The sequence below is a fragment of the Prionailurus bengalensis genome, chromosome B2 (assembly GCF_016509475.1).
Source record: "Prionailurus bengalensis isolate Pbe53 chromosome B2, Fcat_Pben_1.1_paternal_pri, whole genome shotgun sequence".
In the NCBI taxonomy this organism is placed as follows: Eukaryota; Metazoa; Chordata; class Mammalia; order Carnivora; family Felidae; genus Prionailurus; species Prionailurus bengalensis.
The window spans coordinates 36,159,158-36,181,589 of NC_057349.1; the positions used below are offsets into that span (position 1 = coordinate 36,159,158).

At 48.5% G+C, this 22,432-nt stretch overlaps 1 protein-coding gene across 5 annotated transcripts in view; it reads left to right on the forward strand.

Moving 5' to 3' along the window:
• Positions 1-18,643, forward strand: part of ZFAND3 (zinc finger AN1-type containing 3) — a 327,707-nt gene extending 309,064 nt beyond the window's left edge. For all 5 annotated transcript variants that reach the window (XM_043591297.1, XM_043591295.1, XM_043591298.1 and 2 more), the window contains one exon: positions 16,276-18,643. In XM_043591297.1, coding sequence (XP_043447232.1) covers positions 16,276-16,430 — 155 coding nt within the window. In that variant the 3' untranslated portion in view covers positions 16,431-18,643. The remainder of the gene's footprint in view (positions 1-16,275) is intronic.
• Positions 18,644-22,432: the final 3,789 nt, after the last annotated feature.

The following is a 22,432-nucleotide window of genomic DNA, read 5'->3' on the forward strand; positions in this document are numbered from 1 at the left end:
ACCATTATTTGTTGTTACATACTTTTATCTGCCTTGAATTTTTATTGGTAGGGGGTAGAAATCAGCCAAGACATACATACATCAGATAGGGTAGAATTGCTTGCTTGGTGTAATTAAAAATATTTGATAAGCTTATGGTTTAATTAAATATTCGACTTTGGGAATGAGTGTGTTTGCATTAGTGAAACCTGTGATTCATCTTGCACATGAATAAAATGAGCTCTTTGGAGGTCACAGACCTGCTGTATACAACCACATCAGTCTCTCATTCCTGCCTAACCTGTCACACTCTGGCATAGATTTCAAGTACTTAAGCGACTTAGAAGTCACCCATCTGGTGCCTGGCCAGCCCCTCAAACTGACCTTGAAACCACAGCAGCAGCAGTGCCCTTGCAGGTAATCCAGCCACCGTGTACATCTTCAGCCTGGAGGGAATGTGGCAGGTCTTATTGCCAGGCAGCTTAGACCACCTAGGTGCCTCCTCCATTGAATAAAAACAGCCTTTTTCTATAATGTGCCCTTATTTCTCCTCACTCTGTCCTCCAGAGTGACCTGTCACAAATCATCTTCCTCCTCTGCAAGCCTGTTCCTCAGATACTGGAACACAGGGGCTTTGGCTTTCCGGCACCCCAGTCCTCCAGTAGCAATTCCATTCACAAGGACTGAAGAACTTGTGTGGGGATGTTATGGCCTAGGATGGGATATAGGCATGATAGAGTGGGCTCAGTGTTTGTCTCCACAGAATTCCTCATCAGAAGCCCTTACAAAATCTGGATGTCTTTTTAAACAAAAACCCTTCTTTACCTGCTGATCTCCTTCTGAAACTGCTAAAAAGTCTTCTCTTTTATGGAGTCCATGGCTGACCTCTGTTGTTATACTTCTCAGAACATACATTAGCTTTCCTTCCTCCTAGACCATAAGCACTGGAGGGCAGGGACCATATGGTGTTCTTCGGCAGCTTCTACTGTAGTAGAAGTGCACTGATACCTAGTGACCATTCGAGTGAATGAGTGAACTCTACCATTGCAGTTGTGATCCTCTGGGTAAAGGAGAAAGTAACAGCTTTATTGAATACCTACTATACAGTGGATGCCTACTCCTATGTTCCATCACTTGACCCTAATGAAAGCATTGCTGTGAAATGGTACTACGTATTTACAGAAGAGAACACTCAAGCTTTGAAGTTGAGTAACTCAAATACTAAGGGAGTGGCTGGCATTGGAGCCCAGATCTGTTGAGCTCCCACCAGTGTTCATGTCCCCCTACTGGCCCATGGGTGTCCTAAACAGTGAGAGATAACCTGCAGCATGAGTTACATTTAGTTTCAGCCATATAGATCTTAGCCCATTTGTTAAGCACTGCCCCAATTCAGAGATGCTTTTTATTGAACAATGAATGGTAAAAATGTATGCAGCCTACTATGTGAGAACCACTTGAGACGGTGGTAATAAGTCATCCCAATATACTGTTTCCAGTTTGCTCCATGTGCCACTTGTCACTCCATCTAGATAAGATGCTTCTGGAGGACAAGGTCCATAGTGTTGCCACCTTTTTGTTTCTCACTGTGCCTGGGTAATGTGAGACACAGTGGCACTTAATTCTTATTGATGTGAACGTTCCATTTTTTCCTGAGTGCTAATTCATGTCCTCATTGTCCTTGAAAACTTACCCACTCCAGGATACCTTATGCAGTTGACCTCTCCTCAGTGCCCCCGATTTATTGCATATAGCTGGGTTGTATTGATTTTATTTGCAGTTGATTTCTTGCTTTGCTTCTTGTGTCCTTCAGCTGTTTTCCTCTCTGCACATCTCCAGCTGTCTTGAAAGGCAGGAAAACTAGTGACTTTTTTCTTTTCCTTTTCCTCCACCCAGCCCCTAGAATAGTGCTCTGTAAACATTGCACAGATGACCAATAAATACTTTTGACTCCTTGAGCCTGATAGCTTCTTTTCCTTGCTGGACTGACAGCCCAACACTGGAGCCTGAATCCTTTATTTATTAGATGAGATTTCTATAGCACCTTTCCTCTGAAGAGATCAATATCAATAAAGTTTGTTTCTGCTTCTGGAAAGTGCTTTTACCTAAGCAGACCAAGGCTCTGATAAGATCACATGATAGTCCTTACTCCTCAACTATTGGGCCCTAGAGATGTAGACTCCAAAAAAAGCCTCACCACTTCAGGTTTGGCTGTCTTGCGGCCAGCAATGAGCCTGAATAAGACTGTGACAAATCAGCAACACAGGTTCCGCAGCATCGGTTGATATTATAGGTAGTGTTATATATAAAAAGAGAACTTGCATTTGGGGGGCACAGCCATCTTTTAGAAGACAGATATGGGGAAGGTCACCTTAGCACTCAATATGTATTGTCTGCCCCCTGACCAGAGCCCCATCACAGTGTTTGTGGATTATAGTTTCTCAGATAGTGGTTGGCGTCATTAGAACCATTCAGTCTCTGAAACTCAGTGCCACTAGGGAGAGCGTCCCTGGGACAGGACCCAGAGACTCCAAACATACACATGCTGGGTAGGTGGGAGATACGTGCTGAGAGATGGCACTGTCTAGCTGCTGAGAAGAAATGCTGATTTGGGGTAGTCAAGGCCCACTGTGAAATATGGCACAGAATTCAGAGGCCAAAGACCAAAAAGGATGAGTCAGCCCTATAATTCACTGGAGAAGTGCCTAAGATAATTGGGTCAGCTGGCTTCTCTACGAAATTGCTCACCTTTCCACATATCCTTGTTTGTACAAACATTATTCCCATCCCTATTCAGGCTTAGGCAGAATTGAGCAGGAGATGAAGTCATCTGCCATGTACTTTCCAGACAGATGACAGCTGCACAGGTAGAAGCTACATAGTGTGGATACTCCCACTGTCCACCAGAGTCGGTCTGCCCTTGAGCCTACTGTCCAGAAAACCCCCTCTGTGGTCAGAGCAGGTGTCAAGGCAACCATAGCTACTGAGGCACCTTGAGAAACAGAAAGCGGGAGTGGGGGGATTTGGGGGGAGGTGTTAGAAAAAGGAGGAAAACAAAGTAGAAAAGGACTAGAAATGTAAGGAAATGGGAAGAGGGCAGAAATGGAGATGTGGTGGGGTGGGGAAGTCCACTGGCATTTACTCAAGGGATTGTGTGAGCTTGGGAGGGTGCCCCAGCTTACCTCTTGCTGAGATTTGAAGGATGTTCCCTTTCCCTGTTGTCGCCTGTGGAGTTGACAGGTAGAGCCACCTGTACTGTCTGCTTTATTCTCAGTGTGCAGCACAGAGGCATATTTGGAAGGAGGGGATGACAAGAAGTGCTCCTCTTTTCTCTGGGTACCTCCCTGTACATGATCACGGGGCCTCACCGACTGTTGTACGTGCTGAAATGTGCAATGTCATGTTGGATGACTGGGAGACAGATGGCACTGGCCTATGGGAAACTGCCCAGTGGCTCTCTCCTGCAGCAGACAGCCAAGACTGCTTCATTTTTCCTGATGAATTCTCCAGAACAGTACTTTCTGGCTGCAGAGGGACTAGGGGGAAGTATACCATGCAGGTGTTGGATGCTCTCCTATGGCCAGAATTTTCTAAGTATCAATCAAGATGTTGCTTGGATGCAGATGGGTTGTTCTTAGGCTGTAAGGTGGGAGGTGGCAGGCAGTGGATACTCTGTTGAAGACGTTTCCTGTGGGTAATGGAGGCTTAGACTTCTGGCAGCCCACTTGTGCCTTGAGGAGCTGAGCAGGCTTCTTCCTCTCTAGATTATGCTGTATAGCAGCAGGCCTCTCCACACACTCACATGCTCTTCTTGAACCCAGGTGGCTCCTGGGAGATGGAAACTATGAGTCAGCACATGATGGAGTTTGTGCATTCTTGTGATTAATACATAGTATGACATGTGCTCCCTAGAGCGGTGCACTGCAGTGTAACAGATTCACCTGGGAAGGGGAAGGCTTCCAGATTTACAAATTAAAGGGCCAGGGTGGTGTTCATACTCTTGTATCAATTAAATTGCTCTTCCTTTGAACTTAACTACCCCAGGATTAATTTTCCATGGAATCTGGAATAAATGACCAAAATACTGGGGGGTAGAGTACGAAATGAATGTCAGTGGGAACTTGGGTGATTATGCTTCAATTCTTCATTATCTGTACTCAGCTCATTTGTGATTATGAGTTACAGCAAAGTTTTAATTCCAGGAGAGCATCTAATGCCATCTTGGACATTTCTGGGTTGCCTCTCAGAGTGAGCTCAGTGAATATAGGTTCATATTAATAATGGCAATAGAAAAGCATAATTAGGAAAGTAAACCGGATACTGCAAAACAATGGAATATATCCAAAGCCAGACAGTAATAGTTTTTAGATTGCACTCACTGTGCTCCTGTTTACCCAGGTAATTGGAAGTAGACTGTGTGGTGGTGTTCCTTTCCAGGGGTGGCAGGGAGGGGCACAGTTACCAGCATTAAACATTTCTTTTATTGCCAAAAGTAATTTTCTTCTATTTTTAATGAGTCAGATGTTGACTCAAATTATTTATTTATTCAGTCTACTTGAGTTCCAGAGGAACAGCAGGGAAAACAGCAACAAAGTCCCTGACCGCATGGTGCTTTTATTCTTTGGGAGGGAGATGCAGTAAACAAGGGAAAAGATATAAATGAGATATTTTGTGGTAGGAGTAAGTGCTGTGGTGTAATAGGATGACGGAGAAAGAGAAGGGCTCTGCCCTGGGTGGGGGTGGGGTGGGGGTGCTGCAGGTAGTGGTGGGGAGGCTAGCATCTGGAAGGAGGTGAAAGCTGAGCTGAGACATAAAAACTGGGAGAGCCAGCCATTCAGAGAGCTTGGGCAGGGGAAGTGTCCTCGATGGAGAGAACAGTGAGGTGACCCTGAGGGAGGAACAACCTAGCATATCAGGACCAGAAAGGTGGCCCGTGTGGTTGGAGCACAGTGCGTGAGGAGAGGCGGGCAGGACCAGATGGGGGATAGTTAGACCTTTGCAAGGTCTACTAGAATTTTACTCTAAGTAAAAGTAGTGGGAAGGCATTGAAGGGCTTTAGGCAAAGGAGTGGTGTGATCTGATTTACATTTTATGTTACATTTCTATCCCTCTGGGACATGAACACAAATGCTTGTGTATGCATACACTATCAAGAATACATAAGAACTGGTCGTAGTGGTTGCTTTGCCTCTGGGGAGGGCAACTGAGAGAATGGGAAGGGAGACTTAGTTTTTGTTGAATATTATTTCCTGCAAATTGAATTTCTGTTGTATTCATGTATTACCTATTCAAACAGGAATTAATTAACAAATATTAAAAAGTACATCTCAAGTCACTTGCCCTGAAAGAAGGAAAGAAAAAGAAAGAAATCCCTCTAACTGCTCTGAGAGAGAAGGCTGGGGGTGGGAAGGCAGCAAAGGCAGAAGAGTGCAACTGCATTGTGGGCTCCAGGTAGCCATGTTGGAGGCTTGGCCTCACTGCATCTCAGCCTTTGCTGGCCTTTGTTCTGTTCCATCAGCATGCCGCACTCATTCTTGGCACGGGAGTTTTGCATGAGATGATGGCGAGAAGCACTTGGGCAGATTTAGAACATCAGTTAGAGGTATATCCAACAAGACTAATAATAAAGTTGGCGCGAGGAATAAGGGAATAGGAAACCAAGAAGGAGGCCCGGGTTTGGCTTGAGCAACTGTGTGGATATGGTATCACTCCCTGAGGGAGGGAGGATTAGGAGATGAGCTAATACAGGACTTTTGTTTTGAACATGTTACAGTTGAGGTTCCTGTTAACCAGTCTGTTCTGGTGTGTTTGTCAAGTAGTAAGTTAGATATAGGAGTTTAGAGTTTAGGGGAATAATTTGTGGATGGAAATAAAAGTTCCAGAGGCATCAGTATTTAGACTGTACTTGAAGCTTTGGGTCTGGATGAGATTACCTACAGGAGGGAATGTACAAAAATACAAGAGGACTATATTCTGTAGTGGTTTCAGAAGGGAAGCCAATAAAGGGTCCCAAGGAGCTATAGCCAGTGAGGTGGGAGGAAGATGAGGAACATCACAGAACACCATAGAAGCCAAGGGAGAGAAATACTACAAGAAAGGAACAGGAGACAGATGCTGCTGAGAAGTGAGGGTGAGCAGGTTGGATTTGGCCACTTGAGCTCTTGACTGGCCTTTATCTGTCCCCTGAGGTTCGGAGCACACAGTCTCTGTAACTAACCTCCCGTTCATTAACTCAGTTGAAATATTTTGAGTGAACCACACACTGTTCTAGGCATTAAATTACAAAAGCGTGGTTCCTGCTTTCAGGAAATCAGGAAAACAAGTTAAATGAAAACATTACACAATGACTGTATAATTATAATTGTGACCAGTGTTTCAAGGAAAAGTCCAGGATGCCATGAGAGTGTATAATGGGGCTCTAGATTAGTCTGAGAGTCTAGGGAGGTCTTCCTGAGGATAAGCCATTCAAAGTGAGGCCTGAGGAAGCAAGCATTTGGTTAGGTGAGTGTGTCAAGGACATAGAGTACAGGAGGGTGGGGGGGTGAATGGCATGAGGAGAGACAAAAAGGCAGTGGGGTATGAGAGTGAGCTAAGATGGTGAAATTGATTGTCATTCTTGGGAAACCCCTAAAGGGTTTAAATAAGAGTGTGATTATCACAGATCAGGGTGTGTGGGATCACAAGGTTGTTAGAGTGGCCCTAGCAGGAGACACTGGTGGCTTTGGGTGCTGGTGGTAAAGGTGGAAGGAGGAGAATGAATTTGATTTTGGGGACTAGGATCCACAGGACTTGGTAGTTGAATGTGAAGAATGAGGAATATATCAGTGATGACCCAGGTTTGTGTCATGAGCCACTGGCTGCAAGGTGAGCCTGTTCTGCTAGAGTGGGGGACACTGAAGAAGTATGTTTGTGAGGGAATAGCAAGTGTTCCATTTTGGGCACCTTGAATCTAAGATATCCAACTTAGCCCGTAGATAATTGGATACAGAGGCATAGAGCTCCAAAGAGAGAGGTAGGTCTGGGACAGAGAAAGACATTTCAAAGTTGTTGGCCTATGTGGTTAGAGTTTTAAACATTGGGGCAAGTGTGGGTGAGACAAAAAAAAAAAAAAAAGAGTCCAGCGCTGAGGAATTCTCATACTTAAAGGACAGTAGGGAGAGAGAATAAAAACAAGGAAAGCAGTATGTGCCCGTGGGAGTAGTCAACTGTTCCAGACACTATCGAGGAGAACTGAAAAGAGCCCATTGGGTTTAGCAATGAGCAAGCTCCATTCATGGCATTTATATACCTGGACTGTATAACCTTATCTGTGCCCCCCTCCCCACCCACTCTCCGAGTGAAAGGGAATTGGGCTGTGAGGTCAACTCCCCCCACCCAGGCAGAGAAGAAGTCTCTAGGATCCTGGAGTGGGTGGTCCATTCATTGGGGGTTTTAACTGTCTATATCCATGGTTTGGTTTCAAGTCTGAATTCATGTGTACGGCTAAAGCATTCTTCTGCCACTGAGTAAGCCTCTCTCCCTGCAGATGAGGGGTGTTTAAATAAAGTAACTTTAAAAATGGAGAATCAAGAAGCCAGCTTCTCTGCCCTCCCCTCCCCTCTACACACACTTAGAATAGTGGACCTCACATGTTGTGGGATTTGTGACTTTAAGGCTTAAATTTTGTGAAGATCAAGAAGAGCGTGCTTGTACTCTGGAGGCCCTCAGAATGACCTTTCTGAGTTAATGTGAAAACGAGGCATGTAGAGAGACTTTTCATTCTTAAAAGAAGCACAAAGCAAATGCACGTGACATTGGCACCGTTTGGATAAAAGCATAATTGTTTTCAGAATGTCTACAGCCCATTCCTTTCTCTTGTTCCTGCTTTCACCGCAGCTCCCAGCTCGACCATCTCAGGGAAATAGACACGGGCTCTTCAGCACACGGTCAGTACGTGACCAAACTTGGAAACACACTTGCTCTGCCTCTGCTTGTGAGAGAGGCTTGCAGAATTCACAACCATACCTGTGGAGAAGCCCCCACAGGAGCAGAGAAGCTGCTCTCTGCTGTCCTTGGAAAGTTTGTGTCCCTTTCATGGTGTCCCTAACCAGTGAGTGCTTTCTAGGCTGCCCTGTGTAGTCTTCATATATTTAAATCAAGTTGCTCTAAAATTTGCATATCTTCAACAGAAATCTTTACTGAGCTTGTCACTTACTGTGCATCTGTAGTCTGTACAAAGAGGTTTGTGAAGAGGGGCAGAGGAGACCACGTGTTCAGAGGAAGATTTCACGTTCATTCTCCTTTGTCAGTAGCAGTTTCTCAGAAGGAAACCAGAGTCTAGACTGAGAGGTAAACGGGAGGAGGAAGAAGGGGAAGGGGGCTCCCAGCCTTGAAGTCGAGTTTGTTAGTTATATCCTGTAAGGTGAGGGGGTGACAAAAGCTGGAGGAGCCATCCAGCAGCAGCCTTCCTCCAGCCGGGGGCTTCGTGTGCACTAGCTGCTTTAATGTCCGTAACCCCGTTTATGGGCGGTACAAGTGAGGCTCTGAAAGGTTGAATGACTTACCTGTAACACACAACTGTCAGAGCATTGCAGCTGGAACTTGAATCCAGTACTTTGGCTCCAAAGCACAAGTTTCTCACTGGGTTTTGCAGAAAGAGAACTTGAGGTTGCGCTGTTTATGGGATTTGCCATAGGTACCTCCCAGTTCCGATCTGTCATCTTCGTACTCTGTCCTATGACCTCACCATATGGATTGAAAGGCCGACAGAGAAAAATGGAGAAAGTATTCCTTTCCTTTCCAAGTGTTGTTCTGGAGAGAGACACATGGCATTTACAGTCGGAGGCCCCCTGACATTCTGTGACTTGGGTGAACTGGCTCTTGCCAGTGTAGCCTCAGGGATGGCTAAACAGGCCACAGTTCTCTGGAGAGCCTGGCAGCTAAGTTGCTCCACTGGGCCCAGGCTGTACCCTCAGTGGCTCTTGGGTGGGGTGGGTGGGGCCCTTTTTCTTGCCTACAGTGCAGCTTTGGAGCTAGTTTTCTAGGAGGGTTCTCCATTTGAGAACGTAGTCCTTTAAAGGACAAGGAAATGCTGAAAGAGAAATCTCCAGCCTGTTGGGAGGAGGATAAGGTCACCCAAGAAATGGAAGTTTCCTGCCAGGACCTCACTATTATCTGGAGACCCTGAGAGGCCTGTGGTGGGGGGAAGGAATGGAGCAGAGGCTGGGACTGCAGGCACCTGCTAGGGTTTTTCTGGATCATTAAAACTGCCTCAGGTACCAAGAGGCTAATACTGCCTGCCTTTGCTACTGAAATGGAATGATGTTTGAAAATGCAAGTCATTATTCCTGTGGCAAAAACTGCCTTGAGCCATTTTCTCTTAGTTTTTAAATATATGTTCATCTGTAGATAAAACAGCCCAGCAGAATGTGAGCCTGCAGCCAACCCCCTTCTTCCTTGTGCGCTGAGGTGTTACCGGGCATGCTTGGAGGGTTCTCACAAGTCAGAATTGATGGCACAGTATCCTTTGTGATGCAGGTGCCCTGCCCTACCTCCCACCCACGGTGGCAAAAATAGGACTAGGCTTTTCCTGGGTGGAGGCAAGAGTGAAGGGGGCAGGACTTGTTCTGTGAATGTCAGGTAAAGCAAGGTTGCCTGAGTTGGGTGATAGGAGACATTACTGGGACAAGGCAGACATTCCCCCCAGAGGAGAGGAAAGAGGTCAGTAGAGTTTTTGCAAGAAGGGAGCTATCTAGAGAACAATAAAGGATACCAGGAGTGGTGAATTTTGTATACTTTTAAAATGACGTGTGCAAGTTGCTTCAGGAGCTTTGTTATTACACTGGACCACAACACCTTTTTCTCCCTCTGCTGCTGTCTCCTCTCCCAGAGCCACTTGCTGAGTGCACACAGCCACCTTAGGAGCTCAGGGCACCAGGTTCCCATATCTTTGCCTGCTGTCACACTGCTTTTTTGTTCTAACATTTAGCTTGTATCTAACTGGTATTATAATTGATTTGGGGGAAAACAGATGATTGCTTCTGTTTTAGAATTGTCTTGGTATATTTTAGTGGTTTTTATTAAATTGTTGAGTAGAATGGGCTCTTACAAACTGAAGGCTCTCCTTCCCTTTGAAAAACAGACCGATGCCCACCTTGATCTACTGTGGCTTTGGTTCCAGCACCCTGGGCAGCTGACCCCTGCCCATCCACCCATTCTCTCCCCCGGCCCAGCTAAGCACTGTGTTGGCCACTCATGAGCCACTTTCCAGTTCTGTTTCTTGGAGCACGATGCTTTCCCCTCCACCATGCAGAGCCAGAGATGGAGGAGAATGCAAAGCAGACACACTCCGTTCCTGAATCACTTGTAGCTGCTTTGCCCATACCCTGGGTATGATGAAATAAAATGTGTTAAGATCCTTTAATATGTTTCTGTGCTACAAATTCTGCCTTGGGCATTGGGTCAGTGAATGTGGTGTAATCCGGGATTGCTGCTGGTGGGAGTATAAATGGCTAATGCTTTCCAACAAGCTTTCCTGTAGCCACCTGCTGTTCCCAGCATGTACTTACAAATGAGCTATGAGGTCACTGTGCTGTCCTGAGCTTTAAGAAACTTTTACCTTGCTGGAAAAAAAATGTGATCCTTTTTTCTAACAAGCTTGCCTGGTCATTTCAGACACATGGCTCAGGCACATTTGTCATTATTCTTTAAAAAGATAGGAAGTGGTGCCTATTGATGAGTTGAAATTTGGAGTGTCTGTTGCCGAGGTTTCTCAGGAAGCTTCGGGAGGCGTCGGGTAGGCTGTGTTTGCTGGAGCCCATGCTCACGTGTAGGAACAGTCTCTGATTGTCCTCCTAACTGCATGTACACTGCAGCCAGCACAGGTAGGGGGCTGGAGGGCAGACGTGACTGCACAGACAGCATGCACACGTGCACTGCCACCTCAGGCTGCTCACCGGTGGATCATTTTTACAGGGCCTCGGTCCCCAAGGCTTGTCAGTATTTTTAGTTTCTGCTTGAACCTTTGCTTTGACAATTTGAAATTCAAATGAGCAAGAAAGTGTAAAATATTTCTTACAAGTGAGGTAGAAACACCTAAATAGCTGGAGCTGAGGCCTGCCCTGGTCTGTGACTTTACTAAAACCACCGCGGTGGGTGAGCCTTCAAGTTGGGGGGGGGGGTGGGTGGAGGGGGTCAGATCCTGTGAGAAAACAAATGTTTAATTAATTAAAGTCTAAAACTATCCAGAGCTGCCCAACTTTGCCAACTTTAAATGGGGCTTTTTACTCTAAGATAAAGCCGATAAGCAGCATTTCTGTCTGACAGAGATTGAATAAAAATGTCAAGGGCTGAGACTTGGAATGTGGATTTTGGCATCACTTTCTTTGCCTCCCTTAGGAAATTCCATGGATAAAGTTCCAGCCCCTGCTTAATTCTTAGGGTTTGGAGGGAAGTGCTGGCTGTGGGGGGGAGGAGCCCAGGGCCTCAGCCAGAGGGTAAGGGCTACCCTGCCTGCTGCCTACAGAGTGTAAGGTTGGCTCCCTCCTTCTGCCCCCCAGCTCCTCCTCCTCCCATCTCCCTGCCCCCAGTACCTTAGCCATTTCCCATGGCTTGTGGGTGAGGGAGCAGTGGAGGGATGGAACTGGTAGGTGAAGCAGTTATCTGGTTCTAGTGCCCTCAGGGCCTTGCCTACCAGCACTACTGAGAGGTAAAGGACACAGACCCTTTCTTCTCAGGTCTTTGGTGAGGCTTCTTCCCAGTGTTCCTCTTGGGCAGTGATAGTTGTGGATTTTTGTAAACAAGTTAGTGAAACAGAAAACAGTGTTAAAACTTTCATAGCACTTAGAGAAAGGTGTTGGGTGTCATCTGTGTTTGATGATGGCATTTGTACAAATTATTCTCTATCCTGTGTGTTTAGTCTCAAAATACACACACACACACACACACACACACACACACACACACACACACGCACCCGTGTAAGCAGATGTGAAGTTTAACTGTGGATGAAGGCATCAGAATGAATTGTATGGCTTCCAGACATTAACTTTAAAAGCTAAAGAGTCAGAAGTTTGGTTCCCACCAAATGAGCATTTTTAGAAACATGCACTTTTCAGACCTTTTCGAGTCTTAGAAGAATGAGCCTTAGTTCCATTTTGTGCTGGGAATGTATTTTCAGGGCCATTGGGTGTTGACCATCTTTAGGTTGATATGGCATATGGTCATGGGTGCCACAGGCCCCAGGCCCACATCAGGAGGGCTGAGTCCAGAGGAGTGGTTTCCATTAAAATACCTGTCCTACAAGAATGCCCCCAGGCTTCTCTGTTGAGGGCCAGTGACTTGAATGCTGTCTTCTGTATTTCTCATGCCATGTGAGGGAAAAACCCTTTCTTGTATCTCTGAGTGATAGAGTTAGGGAAGCTTCTGGTATCCCCCCCACCTCTTGCTGTCCATAGCCACAGGCTTGGGCAGGGCACTGGGATGAGCCTGAGTAGGTCAGCCCTGTGACCATCTACACAGTCATCCTCTTCCCTCCTGATGCTGCCTGCTTAAAGAAGGTTTTTTCAAACTGAGGATGTAGCTGCTGGAGACCTTCCAGCTCAGCTCACTGGGAGGGGGCTGACTGGTATCACCTGCTGTGGGGGCCTCCTCTTCCTCTTCCTGCGTGAGGGATGGGCAGCCAGAAGCCAGGGAGGGGCAGGGGGTGGGGCATGGAACAAAGTGCACACAGAGTTGCTGCTTCACCCTCCCTTTTTAATCAAGGGCTCATCCCAAATTGTTCTTCAGTGCCAGCTAGTGAAGAAACACCCACACAAATTCTTGAGTGTTTCGTGCAGATGTACTGAAAACAACCCCAGCAGCCTATAGGAGCTCTGCAGCTTCCTCCTACGCCAGTATTTCATGGAAAACCAGGAATCCGGGCCTCTCGGGAGCAGGGCAGCCAGTTATGTGACACCAGAGGGGCAAGGGCTGAGGTTAAACCACATTTAGCAGGCATGTCATATTTTCAAAAACTTTGGCTTTGGGTGTTTTCATTCTCTTTTGGGAATCAGTGTCCTTTTAATCATATTCTCCTACCCTGATCCATCCTCATCCTGCCAGAGTACCATGTGGTATGTAGCTCTTATAGGCAAACGTATATTGAATTTTTTTTTAAAGTACATGATGCTGAACTATGGGGGCCATGACGAGAGTGTAGGTATGGATTGATTGTATGTATGCAAATTAATGAGTGAATTCAGTTTTGATATATAACTTTTTTAAATTAGGGGAGAAAAGAATTGTGTAATCCTCTGGTGATGATACCAAACCCATATTGCAGCTCAGCTGATCAATTCATTGTCCTCTGTGCTTTCATCCCTTCGGACACTGCCTTGGTTGACCCTCTCTGGAAGGCCCTAATTGGTTTCTAATGAACACTGTGGAGGATGTAGACAGAGGCTGTAAATCCCCTTGCGCTTTTAAACTGTATTCATCACTGAAATTAAGAACAATCATCTTCCCTAGCAGCCTGAACTCATTTCTCCATACCCAGCTCTGTTTAAAGAATTCAATCAGAGAATAATTGAAAGTTCATGACACTTGCAATAGTTTCTGGAAACAGATCTGTGGGTACCAAGAAAAGAGGATAGAGATTCGTCTACCCACGGGTCATTCCCGCCCCCCACCACCCCCATCTGTATCCAGAGCAACCCATTCCCGAATACTGACACCAAAATGCATTTAGCCGATTGGCTGCTGTCAGTGGATCATACCTGCTCAGCATTTGGGACAAGTTCCAGCATGTAACTTCCTTTTGGTGAGTGACCCTGACAGGAGAGGGGATTGACTTAATTTATTCCAGCTACTAACCTCAGTACAGCAAGTTGGGAAGCTAGCCTTCTAGAATTTGCCCAGACACTCTTCCCCAGTGAATTACAATGCCATATATTCTAATTGTTACCCGTGCTACATCCAAGTGTAGCTGCTGTGTAGTGGTTTTTACCTTACAGAAATCAAAGCCAAGTGTCAAGTTGTGTCTGACAGAGGTACACAGAACTCGGAGGGAGAAATGAGGTGTTTCTGGCTGGATGGAGAATCCTCGGGTGTGTAGAGAGAGCATCAGGCAGCTGTTGTGGTTGTCACGCCCTGTTTCCTTTTCCACACGGAGCCTGGGGCTCTCAGATCCCTGAGGGGGGCTGCTCTGTAGCCAGGGGAAGGCAAGCTAAGCAAAGTTGTGCGGGATGTGTAGTGAGGACAAGGCTGGAGCCTCTCCTTTCTGCCCCACTCTGCCTTTGACTAATGAGGTGTTAGGCTGAGCCAGGGCTCAGTTAATTTCAGAGGTAATCCATTTCCTGCTACTTTGATTCAGCCGGCACCATTCATCAGAAGCAGAGAAGAGCCCCTGGGACCTTCTCCTACATCATCTCCGTATCTTGAAAACAAGGAGGGAAGGGGGCATTGGGGGTTCTCCCACCCTTTTTATAGATGCCGAAGTTCCAGAAGTATGTCAGGACTTGGTGGCAGAAAATGCCTACCAGCATGTCATGGTGCCATGCTGCCAGCGCCCCATCAGAGCCCCTCTCCCCACAGGTAGGCTTGCCCCAAAGGACAGCTGTGCTGGTTAGATGGAGGATGTATATTGAGGCCATCCACACTTAGGCTGGGAAGTCCTTTAGGACAAAGACAACACTATCCAATATCTTCGAGTAATGAACTTATCAGTAAATATAACACATGAGCTCATTAATCTTAACTTTGCTTTTGGACCAAGTGGGAACTCGGCTTCTCAGGAGACAAAAATTTCATCTCTGTTCTTTTCCTTAAAGCCCAGTCCCAATTTAGAGTCAAACATATTGCCCTGCTCTCCCTGGGAAGCAGTTAATAATGTGTTTTCTCTCACAGCGGATGGTCCAGTCAGCCTGGTCACTCAGGCTCTTGGGCCCTGTGCACGTGCTCTATGCACAGCATGGGCTTTAGGGCATCAGAGCAGGGCTGTGAGGGTCAGTTGAGGAGTGTTCTCTAGATGAAGTTAACCTTACAGGTTAGGCTGTTGAAACTGTCGCCTGTCCTGGCCACTCAGTCTTTGCTTCAACCAATGTTATTCTTCTGTGAAAAGAAAAGAAATGGAGGCTGTGGAGATGGATGAAGGGAGTGACTGGCCGTTCGCTCTGAGCAGTGAGATCTGGGCGCAAAAGAAATCTCTGGGAAGAGGTGGTGGTTGCGAGGAGAGCCTTGGCCTGGTGGGGCTGTTGTGGGATGCCTGCCCGCGCACACAGGGAGAGGAGGTTTAGGGAAGATTCGCCTACAGGTCGGTCCTGTGGACCTGGTCTAGGCCTGTGGCCACATACGACTGATGGGATGAGTGAGGGCGATGGGCCAGCCAGCACTGGCAGGTGGCTTCCCAGCCTGGATCTTTCCCTCCCCCTCCCTGACAGAGAGGGCCAGACAGACCTTGGGGACATCAGCAGTTCTAGAAATGGAGCAGAATGGGGAGGGAACAGGCCACATCCTTGGCAGCTCTGTGTTACCTTTGTCCTCTGAGCCTCCTGCTGACTGCCTGAGGGCCACCTCTTATTTCCTACCAGAGGGCCTTCACCTGCACCATCTCCTTGCTCTGTTGGCCTCTCCTCAGTCCTTTGTTCTGCCAGGCTCATCAGTGTTTCCCTTGATTTCTCTGCTCCAGGAAGAGGGAGCAGTCCTGTAGCCTCCTACCTACCAGGTGGAGTTAGAAGCCTCAGGCTCCTTTGAGATGGATGGCGATTAGAGCTCAACATTTCTGTTCTTTCCCCTATTTATATGTAATACCTTTTCTGGCACTCGAAATAATCCCCTTTTCTTTGAGAGTCTCCGCTCACTTGTGGGCTGTGGTTTGATCACACCCACTGTCCCCCCTAAGCCCTCACTGTACAGGATGTAATTTAAGCCATAATCATTTCTGCTCCATCTCTGCCTCTTAGAAATGGTGGGTGTCCTGTGGCTGTTACAGTTTGCCCAAGCTGGGAAGGTGCTGAGCTGGCAGCTTTCTCCCCTCCCCCCTGTTTGGTGGGGAGGGAGGGGCTCAGACCCCCCCACCCCCACCGGGAAGGGGGCGGCGTGTCTCACTGCAGCAGCTGAGAAGTCTCTGGCCTTCTGAGGTCCTGGAGGAGGAGCTGTGGTAAAGGCCCCTTCCTCCCAGGCGGCTGCTGTGTAAACTCTCTCCGGTGGCAGGAGTGCCTGCTGTGCGCCACTGTCTGCTCGCTGAGATGCCCCTCCATCCTCCAGGCCAGAACGAAAGCTGGGGTTTGGACATTTGGAGGCCCACCTAACAGTCTGTTTTCTTTGCTTCTCCTACTGTTGCAGGTTATGTGTTCTGTATGTTACATCGCCTCCCCGAGCAGCATGACTGTACGTTTGACCACATGGGCCGCGGCCGAGAGGAAGCCATCATGAAAATGGTGAAACTGGACCGGAAAGTGGGGCGCTCCTGCCAGCGCATTGGGGAGGGGTGCTCCTGAAGGCCAGGCATGGCCGCCACATGACGCTGTTCTTAGTTCACTAATGTTAGCCTTATTTAGGACAAAGTCAGCCAGACACCTTGTACTGGGCACGCGTCAGACTACAGCCAGTCCGTTTCCTTTCTTTAGCCAGCCATCCTGGTACTGTAGTTTAGGGGTTGATGGTGGTTGAAATTGATTTCTGGCTGGTTACTAAGGTGCCTGCTAGCCATTGTATAAAATTAAAACGTGAAGAATATTTTTTTTTGAGCATGGCTAGTGGATTTAAAACAACACATACCTGTCACTGCTGGAGTCAAACTTATAAAAAGCCTTAAGCGGAAAGTGTTCCAGACGGAGACTCTGAGTTAATAGAGGAGTAGAAGCTGGTGTTACAGTTCCCATGACGCACATGGCTTTGCCAGAAACTCTGGTTAATGTTCGGCCTTTCACCTCTTCACTTATCCTTAGTCCCAGTAGCCAGGATACCTGATGGCCACGCGTGCCTTGGCCACAGGAGGCTGTTGAGATTGGCCACGTGGCTGGGCTGGGTGGTGGCTTTGCTCTCCCACAGAGCTGGAAATGGGGGTGGGGGGCAGGTTCTTAGGAAAATTTTTTTACCTGACTTGCTATGAAAAAACTCTCTCATCACAGGAGAAGAGAAACAATAACCTCACTTTGAAAATTAGTTCCATTCAAGACTAGTCCATGTACAAGACCCATCTTTTCTACACAGGACCCACGGTCGTGAGAAGCAGCCAGGGCGCACCCTGACCCCACTGGCTCTGGTTTGCCATTTGCCAAGTGCAGGGATCTGGCAATTGATCAAATAAGGCTAATTACAGCACAGCAGCTGCGGCTGGGATCTACAAACTGGCCTCTGCAGCTATATTTCTATATTGGGATTTTTTAAAAAGACATTTCATGGCCAACGGGAATCAGTAGGAGGGCTGGGGAGCGTCTGGGAAGCTGCTGTCCGCAGACTCTGCCCCTTCCAGTGGCACCCACTCAGCCCTCTGTGGGCCGAGAGGATGGTGCCATGGCCTCGCCCCTTGTGTCTGTGCAGCTCTGTAGTCCAGGGACAACCTCTACCACATAGGTTTAGGACGGGCAGGCAGCATACGCCAGAGGAGCTGTGGGTTGATCTGTCTAGAACAGTGGTTCTTGGCCCGGCCCGGCTCTGAGAGACCTTTGCTCTGGCAGTGGGGTGGGAGGGCACATTTATCAGCCTGTCCCTCTTCATGCGGGCAGAAAGGAGTCAGTAGCCACGATAGCTCAGGCCAGGTGGGGAGGGTGGCTCTGGGCCTGTTTGCCCGTGTTAGGGAATCATCACCGGTCGGGTGGGGGCGGGGAGGGTGGACAGGATTAAGATTCCTGTCTTAAGCCTGAACAGGGTTGAGTGGCCCAGAGACCCCATCTGGTCCAGGCTGGTGAGAGTCGGAGGCTCCTGCAGAGGCGGCTTGGATCTGCTCACACACAGGCTACTGGAATAGTTAACCCAGCAAACTTTCCCTTTTATACCACAACAAGCAGCTCAACTCTGTCTGCAGTTCACAGCTACACACCTGCAACTACAAGTGGTTTTGATCCGGAATACTGAAATAGGAAATCATGCTCTTCCCAGCCTCTTCCTTCCATCCCACCCCCACCAGAGTGGAATCCGCTGCAAAATCTCCAGCCTTATTCTTGCTTCAGGACCCAGACTGGTGTCTTGCTCTAAGGCAGCCCAGGGCAGAGGGGCCAGGTCTGCCCGCGTTTACCACTGTTGTCAAGCCACGGCCCTCTGGCCAGTACATGGCCATCCTCAGTGAGGCGGCCGCCTAGGCCCCCCCGCCAAGCTCTGATCCCGAAGAGGCCACCCACGCGCCCTTCCGGCCCTCCTCAGGCCCCACCGCTGCTGCTTCGAGGCAGGGATGGGAGGTAGGCTCTCTGGGGAGCCTGGTGGCACACAGGGCTCGAAGCCCATGTTCACTTCCTGATGGTAGAGCTGGGGGTGGGGGGAGGGCTTGTTCCCCTGCAGTATCTGTTCTGTGAAGTTTGTTAAATGTAAGGAAAGCTTAAATTCTTGTATCTTTAAAAGAGAAGATCTTATTTAACCCTTTTGTGTTTTAGATTTACTTACACACATAGCCTAGAGCTCAGTTTTAGTTTTAACATTGTGAAAATATTAAAAGAATCTTGTAACTTTATTCTTTTTTCTCCTGCTGAAAAAAAATTAAACCAATCGTATGAAAGTTTGGATTTCTCTGTTTCGCCAGTTCTCCGAAGTGCTACCTGTATAACCAGAAAAACGGTACAGTGTCTCCCTGGCCGGAGCTAGGAAGAGATGAGGGAGGAGGTGGCTCTTGTGTGCAGCGTCCCCTCCATTCTCTCCGCGGGGGGAGCGGGGGGGGGGGGGGGGGGTCACACACGTCCAGGCTAAACAGTTGCTCTCCTTGTTTCTGTTGGCGGGTTGTGCCTTGGGAGGCCCCCGGGCTGACCCTGGATGAAGGTGTGCCTGCTGGACCAAGTCTTTGCTGGCAGCAAGGAGGTCACCCATGTAGGGGAGATAGGAAGAAATAAACACCAGCCCTGAGGGAGTCCCTCAGTTGTGCCTGCCTTAGGGGTGCCTGGGTCCTGGGGGGCGGGGAGGGGCAGCATCTCAGAGACCCGGATCCAACTCTGGTGTGGAGGAGGCATTCGATACGTCTTCAGGTGTTTGAAAATGTGGCAGAAGAGTAGCATCCCTCCTTCCCACCTTTAGGGCAGAATATTTGACCACACAGTTGCCATGCAGATGATGAGAAATCCTAAAAGGAAATTAGAGGTGTATGGTGGAGGGGAACAGGCAGATGTGTGCAAAGAGCACAGGAGTGTGGTGGCCTTGGAACCCGCTAAATGCACCTCTGTCCCTGGTTAGCACCTCCTGTTGATCTGGGAGGTTTTGTTTCTGCCAGCAGGAGCCCACAGCCAAAAGAGATGGCTCTGGAAAGAAGCCACAGCAAGGAACAGGAGCAGGAAGCCCACCCCCACCCCGCAGGCAGATTGGGGGTGGGACGTGGTCCTCAAGGCAAACTGAGAGAGCCCTCTGGCTCCAAAGAAGGAGCAAACTGAGAGCACCCCAGCAGTCAGCAGAGCAACAGAAATACCCGGGAAAATTCTGCAGCTGTCTCAAAAACGTATCTCCTTTACAGCCATTCTCAAACCTGCCTAAAGGAGGGCTCCAGAAGAAGAGGAATAAGAAGAGAAAAACGTGGAGGCCTGGAAACTCAGGAGAGGACTGGGAAGGGATGTCACGGGGGATGCAGCCAGCTGTGGGTGGTGTGGGCAGTGAGAGTCTCATGGGTCTCAGAGGGTCCACACTTGATCCATGCCTCTGTCCCAGGGTTTGGGCATGAATCTCATAGAAAAGTAAGCAAATTAAAATAGATCATTTATTAATGACACACAAAAAATATTAAGAGGAGCCCAGAGACCTTACATGACTCAGCTGTGATTGTTATAAATAATGATGAATGTTGCTCTGGCAAAAACTGGTGACAGAACTCTTCGGAGACCAGAGTACGTGCATGCGTATGTATAGAGTATAATGGGGCTACGTTCTCATCGTCCTTAGTGGGAAGTTAAATGATGTGTAAACTGGAAAGTCAAGAGAGCAATGTGAGCATGTTATTTAGAAATGTGGAGGTATAGGCGCTTGGGTGGCTCAGTAGATTGAACATCTGACCGGCTCAGGTCATGATCTCCTGGTTTATGAGTTCAAGCTCTGTGTGGGGCTCTGCTGACAGCTCAGCCTGGAGACTGCTTTGGATTCTGTGTCTCCCTCTCTCTACCCCTCCCCCTGATCTCTCTCTCTCTCTCTCTCTCTCTCTCTCAAAAATAAACAGTAAAAAAAAAATTTTTTTTAATGTGGAGGTAAATGCAGAAGAAAACGCTGGAAGTTTAGTGGTTTTCTGTGGGGGTGGAGGATGGGAATTCAGCAAGCCTTATATTTTCTATTTCTAGGACTATACACATGTGCAACGTTGATTTTTTTTTTTTTTCCTTAAGTTTAAAAACTGACAGAAGGGACCAGCTCTCCCAGGGAGGTCAGGATGCTGGGTTTTCAGAAGCCAGCCTGTCCAGCATTCCCCAGAAGTGGATTTCAAGAAGCTCAGGTCCTTGGTGATGCCAAGTGGAAAGCTGATTTCCTGGTCAGAGATGTTTTAGAAGATGCAGGTGGCTAGTGCATCACAATACGCAGCCCATGACTTATTTTTACCTCCGGGCTTTCTCATAATCACACCTTGGGACAAGTTACCCCTGTTCTTTGAGCACCCTCTGTGTGCTGGGGGTTAATTCTAGCCAGGCCTGCCTGGCTTACATGGATCTCTGCTGTGCTGTCCCAGTGACCCATAACCTGAATCACCTGGCACATTCCCGGAACTTCACATTTCCCTTGACTTGCATCCTGTTGCCCAGGTTTACATGTCAGGGTGTTTCCGATCAGTCACTGGAAGGACTTTGAAATGGATATAGCAAGCCAGGAGCAAGAGGTTGGGGAGACTGGTGGGCTTCGGCAAAGAACATACAAAATAAAACTGATGGCTCACCCTTAGGATGTGCCAGAGAGGGCCTGGCTGGGAAGGGGCACGTAGCCGCCAGGCTCACATGTAGCCACTGGGCTTTAGGGGCTGACCTCATGGGTTTGGGCAATTAAGCTGTTGGCAAGTGGCAAGTGAGATGCTCCCCAGACTGGGGTCTCTGGTTTCATGCGTGTGGGTAATAGGTTTGTGCATGACCCCTTGTTAGGTACTTGGGAGGCCAGGCTGGCTGGTCCAGTGGTTCCTAGGACTCCATCCCTACCTCACCATCTCCAGGCAGCCCTGTTCTGATCTCCCAGGGCTGGGAAGGGCTTGAGCTGTTGTGGGGAGGAGTGTGGATTTGTTGGGGGGCGGGGCGGGGGCCAGGGCTTTGGAAGGTTTGGGAGCAGGCAGGCCACAGGGTCAGATGTCAGAATCAGCTGACCCCCAGGTTAGGGGGAACTGTGGTCTTTGGCCCACCAGGCAGCAGAAGGAGGTCGGGAGCAGAGGGTCCCAGATTAGGAGGGGAGGGATCTGCTCCATGTGACACAGTGACCAAAAGGAAAGGGGATGTCACCAGGACACAGGTCCCAAAGGCAGAAGCTTGTGTACACCTTGTGAGCCCCATCGGGGGCCCTTCCAGCTCGGAGCCCTGGCTGTGGGGTCCCTCATTCAACCCTTGGAATGTGCTTGGCACCAATTCCAGGTACTGGTGACCAAAAATAGTGCCTACTTCAGCTGTGGGGATGGGACAAAAGAACAGGATAAATGTATGCTACAAAATGGGAAAGGTGGCTAAGAAGCACAGGGCCTGTGGGCTTTTCTCTGAGATGGGGACCATCAAGGATTTGAGCCACAGGGGACACAGTCTCCCTGCCTGTGTGCAAGGGAGGAAGTGGGAGGCCAGGGAGGCTACTTGATATCAGGCAGTGGATGGTGGTGGCACAGAACTCGGGGGGCAAGAAGTCAGATTGTGAACTTGGGTTGAAAGTAGTGAAAACAGGAGATGCCAACAGATGGGCTGTGGGTGAGAGGAGGACCTCAAGGCTCTGGCCAGAATGAAGGGCCAGAGGTGCCATTAATGAAGGACTCTGGTGGGAACACGGTGGGGTGGACACCACAGACTGGATGTCCGGGTGGAAATGTGGAGGGGACACCCGGTATACAGCTGCGGGCTCAGTGGAGACATCCTGACTAGAGATGAGCATTTGTAAGTTCTCGGCACACAGCCAGTACTTCAGGTCCCAGCCTGGTCACTGAGGGAGGAAAGGAGGTAGACTGAGGCTGTGCCAGGGACATTGTGGTATTGCAAGGTCCTGGGAGATGAGAAGAAGCTGCCAGCAGAAGGAGGAGACCCAGAGAGAGGGGAATCCTGATGAATTTCAAAGAGAAGGGAGTCCATGGGGGTGCTGCCTGGGCACCCAGCGGCCAGAGACCTGCCACCGGGGAAAAAGCTGGAAAGCCCCACTAGGGTTTTGCTGC